Consider the following 13084-nt stretch of genomic DNA (forward strand, 5'->3'; position numbering starts at 1 on the left):
ACAGATGTCCTGGGTTTTAGTTAGGGTTATTAGTAGCATCAGATGTAATGAAACTTGGTTCCCTGAAGTGCAAACATACCTTTTCCATTTCTTGCAAAGTCAAAATGTCATTTTTCTAATATTAACAAATTCTCAACTGACTTAAATGTGACTAGACTGATGTTCTTTAGAATGCATCATATTTGGTTAGAATTGAAAAAAAATTGAATATTTTAAACAAACAGCAGAATTAATGCACTCACTTCCACCATCACACACACACATAAACCATTGTTTAATTTAAACCTGTCTATCATTTTTACAGTGTGGTGCAATATTTAGTCAACTGCGCTTTCAGTTCAACAAGACAAGAGATTTAAAATGTAGAGCTGCTCTTCGTAAGAAAGAAGAGACTAATAAAATGACCATACAAATGGGTCTTTGCTTTAGGGTGTTATGTGATAACGTGCACAGTTGTGGACACTGAAATCTTGCTTTTTTATGTTATTCCACTGAGTATTAGGAAATGTTATTTACTCCTCATAACACAAGAACTCGGGGTCACCAAATGAAATTAATAGGCAGCAGGTTTAAAACAAACAAAAGGAAGTATTTCTTCACACAGTCAGCCTGTGGAACTCTTTGCCAGATGATGTTGTGAAGGCCAAGATTATAAGAGGGTTCAAAAAAGAACTAGATAAATCCATGGAGGATAGGTTCATCAATGGCTATTAGCCAGGATGGACAGTGATGTTTTCCACAAGCTGGGAATGGATCACTTGATGAATACCTATTCTTTTGGTTCCATCTGGGGCACCTGGCATTGGCCACTGTCAAAAGACAGGATACTGGGCTAGATGGACCTTTGGTCTGACCCAGTATGGCCATTCTTATGACGTCAATAGAACTAGTCATGTGCATAAAGTGAGTAAGATTTGCCTCCATTATTGGAGTCATTTTTGGAGATAGAGTGGCAAGAACCATAGCTTTCCTGAATAGGAGTCACATTTGACATACCCATAAAGAGAAGATGCTACAAAATTGTTCACTAAGTCCTCTACCAACTTTCCCCTAATGCACACTTGTTTTTTACCTGTGACTCTAAACGGTAGCTACTAGGGTAAGTAAGCAGAAACGTTGCAAGGTGCAAAGTGTGGCTGTGCTGATACAAGGAAACAGAAGCACTGAGATACAGGCAGCAGCAGTGGTGCTAGACAGTGCCGAGTAGTGAAAACCAGGAGCTTGAATTTGATTCCAAAAGCAACAGGTAAGTGATGAAAATAAGGGAATGAACAGTGAGAAAGGGAATGTATTTTAGCAGCTACATTCTGGGGAGACTGATGGTGGGCAAGGTAAAAATCAGTAGGCCAGAGAGGGGAAAGTTGCAGTGGTTGAAGCAGGAGAAGACTGAAGCCTTGAAAAAACATTTCAGCAGCAGGACTCAAGAGGAAAAGGTGGGTCTTGGGGATTTTTTTTATAAAAGCTGAAGGGAGTTGCATAGCTGGTATGGGTGGAGAGAAGGTGAAAGGAAACAAACATGACATCAGAGTACTGAGCTCTCCTTGTTCCATGTGGTCACTTATATGGTCAGATGTGTAATCCTAAGGATATAGTAATGCAGCCTTATTCAGTGGAATGAGACATGGCTGTCTGAGTGTATTAATTATTAATATATTACAGTAGTAGCCAGAGGTCCCTATCAGGATCTAGGATCCATTGTATTAGACACTAAACAAACACATTGAGACAGTTTATGCCCAAGAGAGTGTAGGCTCTGAAGAGAAGACACAGCAAGTGATGGTAAGAAAAGGTGAAAGTTAGGAGGGAGGGAAGACAATTTCCCTTGTTAGTCTCTAAGGTGCCACAAGTACTCCTTTTCTTAGTCCTCACTCAGGGGTTGGTTGGTAGAGTAGCATTTCCTAGTGATCAGGGCTTAGGCCCATGCCTTGCAGGGACCTGTTGGTAGGGGAGCCCCAGCCCTCCCACTCCACCAGGCTCTGACCCAGGGCTCTTTGAAGGCTATCAGTGGTCTGACAGCCAGGGAGACTTAAGGCTGTCCTTCCCAGGCCACTTCCTATCACCCCCCTGTGATAGTTCCTGGGTCACCATCTGTGTTTAGGCAGCATGAGGGTTGACCACTCAGTATACAGAATTTTCTGGCAACTGCATATAATTTCTCTTCCTGGGTGGCAACTGCCTCCTCTTGCAGCATGGCCCACGCTCCTGGGGCAGATCAGATCCCCTGCTGGGGTAGTCCAAACAAAGTAAAGGAGGATTAACAAAACTCAGAGTCCACCTGAGAGGGAATGAGAAATGCTTCCTCCTCAGGTTATCTCTGTAGCAGCTCCTCCCTTCCCTCACAGAGGGACCCTTTGACAGTTGTCATGGGGAGAGATTCCGCCTTTCTGTCAGCTCTCTTCAGCTGACACTGAAGGTCACAGGTCTGCTGTTTTCCCTGGTCTGCCCCCTAAGGAGCTGCTCCCCTACTTCTTAACTCCTCCTCCAGTTGGAGCATTTCCTGCAGGTGTGGGGGCAGGGGGCTTGCTGAGACCAGAGCCATTCCTTTACCCCTTGTTCCCCAGTGTGGGGTTTGTGGATCCCAGCACACCTCCCTATACTGAATCCAGCACCTATGGCAACTAGACAGGGCCATGTTGTAGTCTGTGTCACTTATCCATGTACCCACATATGCCACACTCATATCTCCAGGCATGACCCTGATTGGCACTGGGCTGGCTGAGCTACCTTCAAAACTGGAACTCTGATTGGTTTAAGTTCAGCAACACCATGCCCTCAATCAGCAGCTTGTCCCACTGCTGATCCCAACCTCTTCCACACCTGGCAAAGGAGCTGCATGCAGATTAGACAAGGAAGCTGTTTCTGAATGTGGGATGCTTCTCTCCTATGCTTGTTGTGGCTTGCTACAGTGATAAAGTGGTGTCTTTAATGAGACTAGGTGGGTGAGGTAATATCTTTTACTGGGGGAACTCCTGTTGTGAGAGAGACATGCTCTGCAGCAGAGATCTGCTCTAAAGCTTGGCTCTCTCAGCAGCAGAAGCTGGTCCAATAAAATATATTACTAAAAAACCCACCTCCCCACTTGAATATCTTGGGAGCACCAGGGCTACAACCACATTCCAAACAACATATTTTTCATAGGCAGGCATTGAATAGGGTCCCCCTGCCTTTTGTTTGAGCAATTGTGCTGCTTATGCAAAATGCTTTGCTTGGAAGGGAGAGAATGGCAGTACAAAGGAGAGAGAAAAAGGAGGAGTCCTTGTGGCACCTTAGAGACTAACAAATTTATTTGGGCATAAGCTTTCCTGGGCTAAAAGCCACTTCATCCGATGCATGCAGTGGAAAATACAGTAGGAAGATATATATACACCGGTGCTGATAATAGCCCACCTTAATTGATTAGTCTCATTACAGTTGGTATGGCAACACCCATTTTTTCATGTTCTCTGTGTATATATATCTTCCTCCTGTATTTTCCACTGCATGTATCTGATGAAGTGGGTTTTAGCCCAGCAACCCTTATGCCCAAATAAAATTGTTAGTCTCTAAGGTGCCACAAGTACTCCTCTTTTTTGTTTTTTGGGGGGTTTTGTTGTTGTTGTTGTTTTCCTGATTCAGACTAACACAGCTACCACTCTGAAACCTGTCGCTGTACAAGAGAGAAAACAGAGAAAGAGAGGCGGAGAAGGGCGGGGAGGGGGGTGGATTGGAAAACATTGCACTCCATTAACTGGAGTCACACCACACAGCTCTCCCGGCGGAGTTGGCCACCCAACCTCTCCCATTCGCCTTCCCAGCAGAGAAAAGAAAGTCAGACGAATCAGGAGTTCCAAATGTTTACAGAGTGTTTTAATTTAACACAAGGAAGAAACAATTTCAAGGGGGATTTCGTGGTCCTTTTCCAGACTGTGCTCTGTGAACCAGATCACTCTTGCTGCAACATTGTTATATGAGTCTATATGCCCGTCTTAACCGCCACCGCTTTCCTCCACCAGCCTTGTCGTTCGGTACCACCAGGAATCCGGCACACAAAAAGGCCGGACATTTCCTCAGCAAATCTGCTTCCTCTCAAAGGACGTGTGTTCTAAATATGTCTGGCTTCTTCCTTGTGGAGAAAGTTTTCAGCACACACATCCTCTTCCCCAGAGCAGTCAGCCCTCCTCCTTCCGCGCCTTGTTCTCTGCATTACAGCGGTGACACTGCGCCTAGGTGTCGAACTCCGTGTTAATACCAGATTAAATACACTGGGATTTAAACGGATTAATCAATGTTACCCGATTTCCCCCCAACCCCCTCCGTTACTGGCCGGCCAGGTTTACATAAGAGAGTTGATACCTATTTATACAGCAAAGGCGAGAACTGAAGGTTTGAATGGAGGAAGGGGAGGGAAAAGTAAATCGTTGTTCGTTGTGTGCAGTGCCTAGTGTAAACGTCCTCTCGGTCAGGGTGGAAGGGTGGAGGTCACACTGCTGGGTTTGATCCGTTTAGGAAGCTTATGCTGCTGATTTAAACCCCGGGAGCCGCGGGTGTGAGTAGCTAGCTGGACCGGAGCACTCTGGGGAAGGTGCGTGAGGGAGTTTATTGGAGAGGAAGTTGTTACTTCAGAGAATCGGGTCAATTTCGCCCGGGACAACAGTAAATCATGCCCTTAGGGTAGGGTGGGGTGGGGAGGGGGCTCTTTCGCGAACCGCTGGGTCCCAGCACCTCCTCCGAGAGGGTAACTCGCTCCCCTTTTTACAACTAGAAAATGCCGGCGATCAATATAGAGGATTTGAGCGAAAAGGATAAACTGAAAATGGAAGTTGAGCAGCTCCGGAAAGAAGTGAAGTTGGAAAGACAACCGGTGAGTTCCCCCAGGCTGCCCCCTCCCCAGCCCCCTGAGAGCCTGCGGCTGAAATAGCCCCATCGCCCCGGGGAGGCAGATTGGAGACGAGGTCAGGCTGGGGCGTGAACAAGATCTTTAGCTCTCGAGTCTCCGGGGTTGGGGGCAGTTTGGAAGTTACTCTGCTTCTTTTCAGCCTTAGGTTCACAACAGTGCCTCAACTAATCTCTCAATGGTGAGCGCCGCAGTGCATCTCCCAGCGCGGGGAAGGGTCCTCACGCCCCTCGAAGCGCTGACTCTCTTTATGGGAGTGCAATGAGACCTGCAGACAGATGCCAGCGCGGTTCAATGAGCTGGTTAGTTTCGCCTCCTCTCAAGGGCTCACTGACGGGAGAAAAGGCGCACAAGTGCGATCTCAGACTGGGGAAAGGATTTCAGACCCCACGAGCTCTCCCTTCTTGCAGAAGGTGGAGGTGGGCGTTGAAGTCTGTCTCAACAACTGAAGCGATGAAACAGACATTGGGGCCTTGGTGTCTTTGTGTGTTTTTAAAATATCCTTAACGCGCAGTAACTTTAAGAGATTTTAGGTTAGTTTCTCGCTCCCCACGTAGTTTAGCTTCTGGCTACTGTACCTGTTACCTTCCGCCACAGAAACCAGAGCTAAACACTTCTGAAAACTATAGGAAGGAGGATCCAGACCTGTGGAGGTTAAATGTGAGTGACACAGCCTGAGAAAGTCTCTATAATTGTAGGTTTCAGAGGAACAGCCGTGTTAGTCTGTATTCGCAAAAAGAAAAGGAGGACTTGTGGCACCTTAGAGACTAACCAATTTATTTGAGCATGAGCTTTCGTGAGCTACAGCTCACTTCATCAGATGTTTACCGTGGAAACTGCAGCAGACTTTATATACACACAGAAATCATGAAACAATACCTCCTCCCACCCCACTGTAGATGTAGAAATTGTATTGAATTGTAGAAAGAAGGAGGAAAACACATTAACAAGCTAATCAGAGGGTGTTAGCGCTAAATCCGGTAGTCGCTGCAGCTAAACCCAACGGCTCAGCGAGGGCGCGGCGCAGCTGGCACAGGGCAGCTGAAACTGCTCTCCGAAGAGGAAATGAAGACAAGGGACCATTCAGACTTTTAAACTGTGGGATAAAATATCCACTGTGTGCTGAACATTGGAATATGTGACCTCAACCACGGGATCCCCCCCCCGCCCCCACTGATTTTGATCGGAAATAGACATTTTGGAGATGTTCTAGAACACAAAATGATTTTGCTGGCTCCCAGAAACCAAGTCCTATCATTCAAAGCAGCCTTGTTAGTTAAAACAAAACTGTACAAGCCAGTGGTTCTCAGAGTCTGGTCTTCAGAGTTCTTTCTGGTGGTTTGCAGGGCTACCAGGCCAGACACAGAATGGCCGGGGAGCGTGGGAGGAATCCCCCAAAGTCTCTCCCTATTGTGAAGTGGTCCACAGAAGGACAACAGAGAAGAGTTGTTGGAGAACCGTGGTCCATAAGGGTCGATTCAAAAGTTAAAGGTGTTTTGTTGTTGTCGTTGTTTCTGGTGATTCACCTTGTGAAGTAGTATGCAGTCAACACCGTGGGATGTATTTTACCATGCACGTTTTCTGGAGATGAACCTTCTTGATACATAGATTTCCGATCTGCTCCTGTTCCTATTGGAGTCATTGACAAAACTCCTGTTCACTTCAGTGGGAGCAGGATGGGGCCCTGAATTTAACCCTGCATCGACTTAAGCAGCTGTATAACTTTACTCACACGATGTCAATGGTACTATCCATCTGAATAAAGTTACAGCCTGCAGGTTCAGGGACTTTGCTCAGAAACAAAATATTGATGTCAGAGGGGTATTTTAGCCCGTGAAATAGATCTCAGTGATTTTTATTAGAGTGATTATAGTTATTTATATTACAACAGAACCAAGAAGCTCCAATAGGATCCAGAGCCCCTTGCAATGTGTATAAATGCATAAGAACATCTGATTCTTGCCTCAAAAACATTGAAGTGACTGAAAAACACTCCATAGGCTGCACATAATCTAATGTATTTAAAAAGAAAGGACATTACTGTAAATAAGCTGAGAGTCTGAGAAATTTAGGAGAAGGCATAGTCAGGAATCTCCTGAATGCCAGCAAAGAGAGTGTCCCTCACCTTTATGGATGCTAAGGTTGCACTGTTATACATTCCAGTCTTTTATTTCCTGTCAATTACGTTTCCGATTATTCATATGCATAAATCACCATTTGACATGAGAATTTTGTGCGCAAACAGAGCCACATCCCCTACTCCTCTCATAGGCAAAAGCAAATATGCCTATCAAAGTCCCCTTGACTTCAATCAAATGCAAAACTCCCTCTTCTTCATTTTGACATGATGTAGTGAGGAAATTTCCTTTAAAATAATCTCCCTCGATGAATAAAAATATACAGATTCATACTCAAGAGAAATTTTTCTCATAAGCAAAAAGGATCCTCCTCTTCAAGATCGAAACAACCTAAGCCCCCAATCCTGCAAGTGCTTTCACACATGCTTTACCATCATGAATAGTCCCAACTGAAATCAATGGATCTGCTCACGGTAGTAAAGCTAAGTATGTGCATAATAGTTTGCAGGATGGGATCCAAGTTCTTAACCATTGGGCCTATGTTCCTCCCTACTGTGACTTAGTCATAGGTTATGGGTAATTAGAACTTATTTGATACACTTAATGGCCAGTGGAAAATTTTGGTTTCTTTCTTATGGCCTAAGACTTAACTTTTCATAATCCATTGGCAAGGGTGCTGGAACAATTTGTATAGTGGGGGTGCTGAGAGCTGTTGAACCAAACTGTAAACCCTGTATACAATGGAAACCACTTCAAGCCAGAAGTGCAGCACCCCCAGTACCCCCACTTCCAGCACCTATGTCCATTAGAATCTCTCTACTGTAAGTAGGCCAGATGTATTGATTCTGTTGTCATGACTATTCTACTTCTGTTTCTATTATATATAAGTTCTTATACCACGTTCATCACCATAATAGCTGAACATCTTCCAGTAGTGACTATGCACCTATCATTTGTTGCTTGTTTCCGCATCCTCTTTCCTTTGGGGAGAGAAGCATGTGCTATGGAGTGTCTTATTTTGGTAGGTTTTGTTTTGTTTGTTTGAGCAAAACACAGTAAATGAGGCAGAGGAAGTGCCCACAGCCACTAAAAATGGGAAGAATAGCCACTGTGTCAAGTTTTCCCCTTCCCAGAAACAATCAGAAGCCTCTTCCTGGGGACTCCTCCCAATGGTGCCTCTGCAGAGCTCTCTTGGAAATGGTAGGGGGAAGACCTGGGAAGAAGAAACTCTATTCAGAATGCAGTCCTCAAACATTCCAGATATCTAAGACATCAGGAACAAGTTGTTGCTTCTGTAGGTGAATCCATGTTGCTCTAGGGAAGAGGCAATCAGGCAGAATGAGGGATGCATAAACAAAGGGGATCTCCAGAATCCGTGGGATTTGCCCATAGGGTCTGGAGACTGAACCCCTGGCTTTCTCTGTAGGGTTTCAAATCTCTCTCCCTTGGGAAAGTACAGAGCATAGACATTTCTCAAGGACAGGGGTTCTCAACCTTTTTCTTTCTGAGGCCGCCCCTCTCCCCTGTGTGCTGTAAAAATTCCATGGCCTCCCCTCCGTGCCACAATAACTGGTTTTCTCCTGCATATAAAAGTCAGGGCCCGCATTAAGGGGCAGCAATCAGGGCTATTGATTAGGATTAATGATTAGGGGTATGGACGGCTTCCATATGAGGAGAGATTAATAAGACTGCCACTTTTCAGCTTAGAATAGAGACAAATAAGGGGGGATATGATTTAGGTGTATAAAGTCATGAGTGGTATTGAGAAAGTAAATAAGGAAGTGTTACTTACTCCTTCTCATAACACAAGAACGAGGAGGTCATCAAATGAAATTAATAGGCAGCAGGTTTAAAATAAAAGGAAGTCTTTCTTTACACAACACACAGTCAACCTATGGAACTCTTTGCCAGAGGATGCTGTGAAGGCCAAGGCTATAACAGGGTTCAAAAAAGAATTATATAAATTCATGGAGGATAGGTCCATCAATGGCTATTAGCCAGGATGAGCAGGGATGGTGTTCCTAGCCTCTGTTTGCCAGAAATTGGGAATGGGCAACAGGCTTCCGCTTCCTCCCCGGGTGATGGGGCTCAGGGGCCTGGGCTTCAACCCAGTGCGGTGGGGCTTCAGCTTTCTGTCCTGGGCCCGAGCAAGTCTAATGCTGGCCCTACTTGGCAGACCCCCTGAAGCCTGCCTGTGGCCCCTCCAGGGAGACATGGACCCCTGCTTGAGAACCACTGCTCTAGGAGTTTCCCCCCTTCTGTGGCTCTCTAAATTGGAAGGGAGACTATAGTCCCATGTTAGCACATTATTTTGCTATGAATTTGTCACAAAATATCACATAGCATATTACAGTAGATGCTCATGAGTAGGAACATATGGTGCTCTTTAGTTATGTTGCTCCTCAGCGGCTGTTGTTGTTATGGGGAGTGTCAACAATTCACAATAAGGAAAGCACTCCCAGGGGAAATGTTGCTCATAAGGGGACGTTGCTCTTACAAAGTGTTGCTGCAAACAAGTGTCTATTGGAGAACCACTGTATGCTTGAAAGGACAATGTCAATGTGTTTTTCATAATTTTCAGGATGTTATACTAATTGCTGTTTATAAGAACCCTTTGTAACTGATAGGTGAAATGTGCTTCCTTGTTGAATTTGTTGTCTTCCATTCAACAGGCTTGTTATTGTAGGACTACACCTTGGCTGTTGGCTTTTGTTATAATAGAAAAAAAGGCTACTGAAGCATTTATTTGGAAAAATGTGTAATGTTACATTGAGTTTGGGTTCAAATTCTACTGATTCTGCAGCAGATTCTGCATATGAGTACCATTGAAATAATGTGAGTTTTTGTGATCCTAATTTAAATAAATTATTAGTTTTTAGTTTTTTATTTTTAAATCAGTGGAGGATTTTTATGCACAGTAACTGCAGGACTAGGCTGTGTACCTACTGTGATATAGTATATGTTTTCACACAGAAGCTTATGTGGATGTGTGATGCAACATTAAGCTGTTGCTTGCAGATTTTTTAAAAAATACATCTTAGCCAACATTTTCAAAGGTGACTGTTGATTTTGGAGTGCAACTGGAGATACTTTTAAAAGCCTGATTTTCAGAAGGAGAACGCTCAGTGTTTTCTGAAAAGGAGGCTCCTAAAAGGTATCTCAAGTTGGACACCAAAGTATTGATGCATCCAGAATTACTCGTCACTTTTGAAAAATATGACCTTTACTTCTTTTGCCAATAAATATGAAACACATGCTTGGAAGAGGAACAAACAGCTCACCAAATAAACCATTTATTGACTGGTTCAGAAGAAAAAAAAATACATTTTACAAAACAGTAGTGGGAATAAAAAGAAAAGAAACTTGACCTTTAACATCCCTTCAGTTTTAATAATGTTAGAGATTATTATAACACAAGTAGGTGTTTGTTTTTGTTTTAAATTAGGGACAGATTTTGGAGGTGCTCGGTGATCACATGTGGAGCACTTGCAGCCTCAGGTCCTTTACATATTATGTAAATATAAGAAAGAGAAAACGAATGTTATGCAGTGAACGTTGTCTTTATAGTCTAATGGGAAATGTGATTGCTATGTATAAAGCAGAACCTTATGTCTTCTTTTATTTAAGGTGTCCAAATGTTCTGAAGATATAAAGAACTACATTGAAGAAAGATCTGGAGAGGATCCTTTGGTCAAGGGTATTCCTGAAGATAGGAATCCCTTTAAAGAGAAAGGAGGCTGCGTCATTGCATGAAAGAAAAATTTCCTGCAATTGGAACATACATTATTGTACCTTTAGCGTATAACTAGTTTGTCCTCAGTTCCATGGGTCCTTGTTGAACGAGTACTGTCAATGGATTAAAAACACCACCAACCTTGAATGAGACTCTTGTTTATCTCTTTATATGATCTAATTATATCTCACTACTTGATAATATTCTAAATTGTATTCTAAGTATTGTTCCCCAGAGGGGACAGATACTTGCTTAATGTACTAATGGGCATTTGCCTGTAGTGTCTGTTTAGCGTGCTGTTTCTTGACTCTTGCGTTTACTAGCTTGTTTTAATAAAAACTCTTGCTTCTACCAACGCTTTAGTGTTCCTTAGCAAAGATATGCAAAGAACATGATCAAACGTTTGGATTTTCGTTGCATGATGCGTGTGGCACACCCTGAACCACCCAGCCGCCAGAACAAGAACTACTTCGGGGCTACGTCAAGGCGGGACGATCGAGTCGTTTAAAAGTCTCATTGAACTAAACCGAACAAAAGGAAGAGAAAAATCTCTCACCCCTAAGTTCGAACGACTGGAGCAGCAGGCTGAGTCCCCGACACCGGCGGGCGCACGGGGAGGGGCTGTTTGCAGCGCCTTTCCCAGCAGCGGAAACTTCCCGGGAGCAGCGTGTAGCCCGCAGCCGCCTGGGTTTGCTAAGGGCTGCAGCCTGCGAGCTACAGGTCCCGCGCTGGGCAGCTGTCGCGGCACCCAACGCGCCCGGCCCGCTCAGCCCGGCGAGGAACGCGCCGAGCAGGTGCAGGGCAGGTGACTCCAGGCAGCGCCCCCGCCTCGGCCCTGGCTGCAGGCGCGGGGCGGGGAGCGGCGGCGGCGGCGGCTGCGCATGTGTGTTGTTCCCTCCCGTCCCGCGCTGCCCCCGCCATGGCTAGGAGCTGGCGCGGGCTGCTGGCGCGCGGGGAGTGGGGCAAGTGGAGCCCTGGGCTGTCCGGCCCCGCTCGGGCCCCGCTGCGGGCGGGCAGCTCGGGCCGCGCCCCTGGAGCCGCCGGGGACGGAGCCCGCTTGCTGTACTCGCGGGAGCATTACGCCTTGAGAGAGTCTCTGCGAAAGGTACCAGCCTGCCCTGCGGCGCGGCTGGGGGCGGTTCCCCGCTTCGCTCGGGCCTGAGGGAGCCTGGTACTTTGCAGCCTGAGCTGGCTTCGCTCCGGCGGGGCCGGGGCGCAGGGCTCGTCTCCAGCTGCCCGCGGGCTGGGCCCTGCGTGAAGAGACCCGTGCGAGGCCGCAGTTGCTCTCCCGCTCCCTGTGAGCCGGCTCTCCCCACCCCCGATCCAGCTGTGTCGGTACCGTGCCCCTCGCTGCGCTGCCCTGCCCTGCCCTGCCCGGATCTCCCGAGCACGCCGGCCCCGTGGGCTCAGCCGTGACTGCCGCCTGATGCTTCGGGAGCCCCTTGCGGTGACCCCTCGCCAAGGGCTGGGAGTCAGGAGGGGCACGACTTTCTGAGCAGGATAGTTCGGGGATTGATCCCAGCCCCTGCTGGCACGAGAAAGGGGGAAGGAGGGGTGGCCCTGAAACTGGCAGGTTGGTGTGTAGCATGGAGTCCCTCATGGGCCCTGCTCAATGAGGTGCACACATCACCTCGCCCTAAGATTGCTGCTAGTATCTTTGTTTAGATCCAGGTAGTTTAGTCTCCATATTTACTGTCGGTTTGGTACAATAATAACATGTGTAACTATCTGTATACCAAACCTCATACTGACAGAAATGTTTCATACTTAGTTTAAAAACATGAGCGAAACCATTTTTGTTCACCTTCAGACATTCTCCAGGTCACGTTTGCAACTTGGAAATTATAGTACTGTGAAGGAGAAATAGAGGATGGATAGCTAGCTAGGCAGGCAATGCACACAACTGTTTTCATTAGCCACCTTAAGTGAAATGTACACATTAAACAACAAACACGGTGGGAAAGAAAAAAATGATTTTTAAAACACACCTGATTTTAATATTTTTCAAGGCTGTTAGAAAACAGGTAAGAAACTTTTGTCAAAAACATGACTTTAAATGACTTTCTCTCTTTGGAGACTTTGTATTAATTAACAATATTGGTCCAAATTTTCCCTGACGTAGTTCCACTGAAGTTAGCAGAGTTACAACAAGGGCAAGTTTGGCTCATTATATCACAAGGCCAAGATTTATTTTCTTCTAGCGACATACTTTGAAAAATATTAATTGACAGAACTCTTTGTATGTAACCACTTATCAGCAGTAAACCTTTCTTACTATGTAATGTGGTTTAAACACAGTCTCAATCTGAGCTGTAATCTAGACAATAGTAATACTAATCACTTAGCTTCTTAGCCACACACAGTCCACCCTCAGGCCTTGGAGGTTACAAAGCTTTTACT

The 13084-nt window shown here is 45.7% G+C and overlaps 1 protein-coding gene across 3 annotated transcripts; it reads left to right on the forward strand.

The window, feature by feature from the left end:
• The first annotated feature begins 3843 nt into the window (after window positions 1-3843).
• On the forward strand, window positions 3844-11031 carry LOC140907614 (guanine nucleotide-binding protein G(I)/G(S)/G(O) subunit gamma-11). 3 transcript variants are annotated; one of them, XM_073333932.2, is made up of 3 exons: window positions 3844-4362; window positions 4742-4840; window positions 10579-11031. In XM_073333932.2, exons 2-3 carry the CDS (start codon window positions 4745-4747, stop codon window positions 10702-10704), a joined length of 222 nt encoding a protein of 73 aa, XP_073190033.1. In that variant the 5' UTR covers window positions 3844-4362; window positions 4742-4744; the 3' UTR covers window positions 10705-11031. The 3 variants fall into 3 exon arrangements, with proteins under 3 accessions (XP_073190033.1, XP_073190032.1, XP_073190031.1); XM_073333931.2 differs by lacking the exon at window positions 3844-4362 and adding an exon at window positions 4411-4561; XM_073333930.2 differs by lacking the exon at window positions 3844-4362 and adding an exon at window positions 4418-4632.
• Window positions 11032-13084: the final 2053 nt, after the last annotated feature.

Source organism: Lepidochelys kempii, chromosome 2 (assembly GCF_965140285.1).
Source record: "Lepidochelys kempii isolate rLepKem1 chromosome 2, rLepKem1.hap1, whole genome shotgun sequence".
Taxonomy (NCBI): Eukaryota; Metazoa; Chordata; order Testudines; family Cheloniidae; genus Lepidochelys; species Lepidochelys kempii.